General features: G+C 38.7%; 1 protein-coding gene across 3 annotated transcripts in view; it reads left to right on the forward strand.

Annotated features, from left to right (window-relative positions):
- Window positions 1-5,794, forward strand: part of DTX2 (deltex E3 ubiquitin ligase 2) — a 65,694-nt gene extending 59,900 nt beyond the window's left edge. For all 3 annotated transcript variants that reach the window (XM_075264825.1, XM_075264828.1, XM_075264827.1), the window contains 3 exons: window positions 2,915-3,076; window positions 3,722-3,811; window positions 4,921-5,794. In XM_075264825.1, the coding sequence (XP_075120926.1) occupies window positions 2,915-3,076; window positions 3,722-3,811; window positions 4,921-5,145 (477 nt within the window). In that variant the 3' untranslated portion in view covers window positions 5,146-5,794. The remainder of the gene's footprint in view (window positions 1-2,914; window positions 3,077-3,721; window positions 3,812-4,920) is intronic.
- Window positions 5,795-6,000: the final 206 nt, after the last annotated feature.

Consider the following 6,000-nt stretch of genomic DNA (forward strand, 5'->3'; position numbering starts at 1 on the left):
GAGCGTGCTATTCGAAACGACTGTTTTGAATAGTGTTCGCTCATCTCTAGTAAGTACTGTACTGTGCGAATAAATAATTACTATAGGATGTGATGTGTGAACTGTATAAATGTAAGGGAAACTAGGTTGAAAATGGCAGTAAGAATAGTAATATATTTTGTTAAGTCTTAAACAATTTACAGACGCATAACAAGGAAACAACAAGAGCACAAAAAGTACATAAGTAACGGGAATTCGGACCCAACATGATATATTGTATACATATACAAAGTACATGAACCATGAAAAAAGGGGGGAGTGCAAGGAAGAGAGACAAAAGAGGAAAGACTCTTCCAAAGAGCTAGGGTGCAGCATAAATTAAGTATCGTTGTAATGGAGGTTCACTATGGCTTAATGGTATGGCAGACGAGTAGCATATTGCCTGACCTGTAAAGAAGGAAGTAATTTCCCATAAACTAACCAACAAGTTATAATCTACTTTGGGTTCATTGATGAAGGTCACTTTTGAGAGACTGAGGATTGTGTGGAAAGAGAAGTATCCGATCGTTACAGGCCCAACCACTAGGTCCACCAGCGATTAGGAGAAGTTGTGGCTCCTTTCACTTCTTTGGGGCTGTGGGTACTGCAAGAAATTACAGTCCTGGCAGCACCATAACAATGAATTGAGCACAGTAATGCAAGCACACTGGCGCTACATTCACAAGGAGGCTTTTGGGTACTTTAGGTCCACTGTACTAATAAGGAAGGGGATACGTGTCCTTAACCCCTTCCCGCCGATGGCATTTTTTGATTTTCGTTTTTGACTCCCCTCCTTCTAAACCCCATAACTTTTTTGTTTCTCCGCTCCCAGAGCCATATGAGGTCTTAATTTTTGCGGGACAAATTTTTCTTAATTATTCTATATAATGTACTGGGAAGCAGGAAAAAAATTCAGAATGGGGTGGATTTGAAGAAAAAATGCATTTCTGCGACTTTCTTACGGGCTTTGGTTTTACAGCGTTCACTGTGCAGCCAAAATGACATGTCCCCTATATTCTGTGTTTCGGTACGGTTCCAGGGATACCAAATTTATATGGTTTTATTTACATTTTGACCCCTAAAAAAAATTCCAAAACTGTGTTAAAAAATTTTTTTTCTAAAAGTCGCCATATTCAGACGGCCGTAACTTTTTTATACGTAAGTGTACGGGGATGCATAGGGCGTCTATTTTTGCGGGGCCGGGTGTACTTTTTAGTTCTATCATTTTCGGGAAATGTTATTGCTTTTGATCACTTTTTATTCAAATTTTTATCAGAATCAAAACAGTGAAAAAACGGCGGTTTGGCACTTGCGACTATTTTTCCCGCTACGGCGTTTACCGAACAGGAAAAATATTTTTATAGATTTGTAGAGCGGGCGATTTCGGACGCGGGGATACCTAACATGTATATGTTTCACAGTTTTTAACTACTTTTATATGTGTTCTAGGGAAAGGGGGGTGATTTTAACTTTTAATTCTTTTTATATTTTTTTTATATTTTAACTTTTTTTTTTTTTTTTATTTTTTTTTTTGCATTTATTAGACCCCCTAGGGGTGTTGAACCCAGGGGGTTTGATCACTAATGCAATGCATTACAATGCTAATGCATTGAAATGCATTGCAAAAAAAAAAAGCATCCTTTCTTTTGCAGGCTGCATAGACCAGCCTGCAAAAGAGAGGATTTGCAGACAAGCCTGGGAGCCTGTACAAGGCTCCCGGCTGTCATGGCAATGGGACGTCAGCCCTGGAGCATGCTCCAGGAGCCGGCGATCCCGGCCAAAATGGCGGCGCCCATGCGCCACCGGGAAAATGGCGCCTCCGGCGCCTTTGACCGCGGCGCCGGAGGGGCTAATGTCGCCATAGTTACAGACCCGACATGCGCCGTACTATTACGGCGCATGTCGGGAAGGGGTTAACAAGACAACCCCTTTAAGGAGAATGCATCATGAATAGAGATGAGTGAATACTATTCAAAACAGGAGTTTCGAATAGCATGCTCCTATAGGAATGAATGGACACAGCTGGCATCCAGCCGCTTAACCCCCTGCGCGCCGGCTGTGTCCATTCATTCCTATGGGAGCGTGCTATTCGAAACTGCCATTTCGAATAGTATTCGCTCATCTTTAGTCATGAAGTAAAAAAAAAATACAAAATGCTATAAATCACTTAAAGTGCACTCTACTCCTAGTTAGTTTGGTGTATTCGTTTGTAAAATCTGTCCAGCAGTCCAAAGATATATTTATTTGTAAACTAACTGAAGTTGGCAGAAACTCTATTTTTTTTTTTTTTTTTTTGAGTAAAAGAAAAGCTTCCCATCCATTTTGGGAATATCTTTTGAACAGGTGAACGGGTTTAAAAAAAAAAAAAAAAATCCTCTTCAATCTTTGTACCACCTTGAAGTGTAGTTGACTATTGTTCCTCAGAGTAAAAGAACTATTATATGATTTTAGTAAGCTCTGTAGTCTGGGCATAGATTATGGTTTCAATGAGTACGGAAGACACTAACAATCTCTGCCGCTAGAAGTCAACAAAAATTTTCATGATGATCTGATTGGTAGTAAGGAAGGTTAAGCATTCCATATCGTCTCACTAACTTTGAAGAAATTACATTCTCCTTGGTGTAAAAAGGGGTATTATCAGATTCAAAAGTTTTTGTTTTGTTTTTTTTGTATCCCCCATGAGGTCACTGGAGGGCTGTGAAGGTGAAATTTGAAAGTCAATAGAGCCACCCTTGCCAAGAATTGTTTGGGTGTAATCTGTGGTTTGTGTGTTGTTCCTCTTAACATGGAATGATTACCACGTGATACAGAAATGTGCATTATCTGTCTTGCGCTGCCTACTGTACATTGTGGTAACAGTTTGTTTTGTTTTTTTTCCACTATTTTTATTTTACAGGATGGAAGTCTTCAGTGTCCAGCTTGTAAGACAATATATGGTGAAAAAACTGGAACCCAGCCTAAAGGAAAAATGGACATTTTTCTAATCCCTCAATGTCTGCCTGGCCATCAAGATTGTGGCACAATCCACATTGTATATACCATCAGTCCTGGAACACAGGTACTTGCATAAGTTGATCAGTGTTTGCTCTCACCTTTTATAATGCACTATGGCCACTCTATTATGCTGTATGGAAATATTTGATGGGGGTCTTTGCCAAAGTGACTTCCGTGAAATACTACATTTCCCATGAAATGTCCGTAGAGTTATTACAGTTTTTAAGAGAATGGTATTCCAACTGCTCTTAGATGAGATCAGAACATGTTTTTCAATAAATATGCATCTGCCTTACAGATACACTTTTTCCTGGAGGCCTTGCCAATCTGCAGAAGATGCCATGTTTTTTCTTGGCTACAATTCTTTCATTTCCTTTTTACTGTTCTCACTCATTTTTGCTTTATTAAGAGCCTACCTACAAAATTCTCCCAGCTACAGCTGTGTTCACATTTGCATCAGGACTCTTTCAAAGCGCCCTTCGCATGTCCTATTTCATGGTGAAAATAATGCATCATGCAGAAATAACAGACAATACAATCGAAAACTCAAGGACACGTTATTTTTCAATGAGATCCAGCACATGACACTGATGTCAATTGTATGATGGATCCAGGTCTATGCTGTTTGTGTTTGGTTTTTTTTTTTGTTTTACTGTATGTTTATTTTATACATACGCCTAGTGATTTTCATGGTTTTATTTCTTTGCAGGGACCGGAACATCCTAACCCAGGAAAGCCATATACAGCAAGAGGCTTCCCTCGTCACTGCTATCTCCCAGACAATCCCAAAGGCAGATTGGTAAGCCTTGGTATACTTGCCAGAGACTTTCCGAGAGAGTCTGCATGAAACTAGAGTTCAATTTGCAGATGACTATATTAAATAGAGATACTAAAAAAAAAGTTTCCCATTTATTGTTGTGATGTTATTGGACACATATTTTACACTACCTCATAAAATTCATTAGTGTTATAGTACCATCTCATAGAAAACTTAAGTTTGCTTACAAAATGTAGTAATTTTCTACAGCATCGATATATTCCATAGTCCTCTGACACACTATTTAAAAGAAGAAAACTTAACCAAAACCTAAATCTTTAAGTGTATGTTTTGCCTGAGGCCTCACATTGCGGAAACGCAGCTTTTCTTGTTTTACATTTTGTTGTTTTTTTTTTTGAGACAAAGTCAGGAGTGTATTGTGCAGAAGAGAGACGTATAAGAGCTTCCTATATATTTCTCATTCCCTTTGTAGCCATTCTTGGCTTTGGGTAAAAAAAAATGCAACAAAAATAAGCAGTGTTTCTGCAACGTGGGGGCTCAGCCTTAGAAATCTTTTAGTTCTGACGTTTGTGTATGCATAGTAGGAATATATATCCTGTAGACTTTTGCTCTTGGTAAAGATGTAAGTGAAGAATAAATTGTTGCAGTGAATAACTAAGATGGGGGTGTGGGTGGTATTGAAGTTGGATGGATAGGTGCTAAATGAGAGAATGATAACAGAGGGCATTGAGCCTTCATTACAAATGGGAAGAGAAGTTTGGCTTAGAGCAGGGGTCCTCAAACTGTGGCCCGTGGGCCACATGCGGCCCGCCAAGCACTTCTGTCTGGCCCCACCGACAACGCCGGCAGGCGTGCATTTATAATGAAGTTCCTGGGGAGCTTGGGCCAGGCCATGGAGTGCACTTCACTTTACCTATTGGAGGGCACCGCTCCCGATGTCTGTGCGACCTGCTCTGCCTCCGGCCCACTGTTTAAAAAGTTTGAGGACCCCTGACTTAGAGTAAAGAAAAGCCATGGGTCTCATATTATTCACTGCCTGTCTAAAGTTGCCATACCTGCATGAATATTTATGCTCTGTGAAATAAGATGGATATTTGTCATATTGTTTGTATGAATTTATTTTCCATTAGGTACTGGAACTTTTAAAATTGGCCTGGGCCAGACGCCTGATTTTCACAATTGGCGTTTCCAGCACAACTGGCGAATCGGACACAGTAGTGTGGAATGAAATCCATCACAAGACGGAAATGAACTCCAACATATCAGGACATGGTTATCCTGACCCAAACTACCTAGATAACGTCATGGCAGAGCTTGCTGCACAAGGAGTGACCGAAGACTGCTTAAATATGTAAATGACTTGCTGGCTGCCTTCTATAAGTCCTAGGAGGTGTTCATTCAGTTCATGTATATGATGCCTTAAAGATTTGATTTAAGTTAGCATTATATTTTTTGAAAAGCAATACATATCTAAGAGGTTTACAAAAATGTTGAGAAAATCATGGCTTGCTTTGTACAAGACTGGCATGTAACGTCACATTGCCAACCCTGCTGGACAGGGTCCAGCCATTTTAAATGTCCCACTGTCTTTGATTTTTTTCCTGCATCTGTGTAACATATATAGTAGTCATTCCACATTTTAAAAAAATGCAGATTTTCTACAAAGTATAATTCTGAAGCAATTCAAATGCAATATTGGCATGGTTTTCTTTTCATGTTTATATGGTACTTGGCAAATTTGGTAAAATTCAGTCTTGCCTGGGTAAGTGCTGGCTTTAAAACCCTTCTGAGAGCCAGAGCTAACATAAAAACTTGTTTTAGCTTGTGTGCCATTGGCTTGCTATTCTTTTTGATTCAATGATTTGAAGATGTTATTTAGTTATTTTATATTGACAGTCTCTGTAACTCAAACTGCAAAAATGTATGTTTATTGTTAAGGTGAATTATATCCTTTAACAGCAGCACATACGAAACAGGTTGTATCTTTACCAACAGCATTTTCTAATGGAAAAATATATACTTATGTATTAGTTAATAAAAATTTTATGTAAAACACACAAGAAGATTATTTTCTTACGAAGCTGTTTAATATGTTGTTAGTGGGCCATGAGAGACACGAATTTTAAATTTAGAAAAAAAAAAAAAAGTTTTATTGAGCTGCCTTTGGTAATACATGTTTTTCTTTATATTTAGCTTTGTATAGTAAAAGG

Source organism: Leptodactylus fuscus, chromosome 2 (assembly GCF_031893055.1).
Source record: "Leptodactylus fuscus isolate aLepFus1 chromosome 2, aLepFus1.hap2, whole genome shotgun sequence".
Classification (NCBI taxonomy): Eukaryota; Metazoa; Chordata; class Amphibia; order Anura; family Leptodactylidae; genus Leptodactylus; species Leptodactylus fuscus.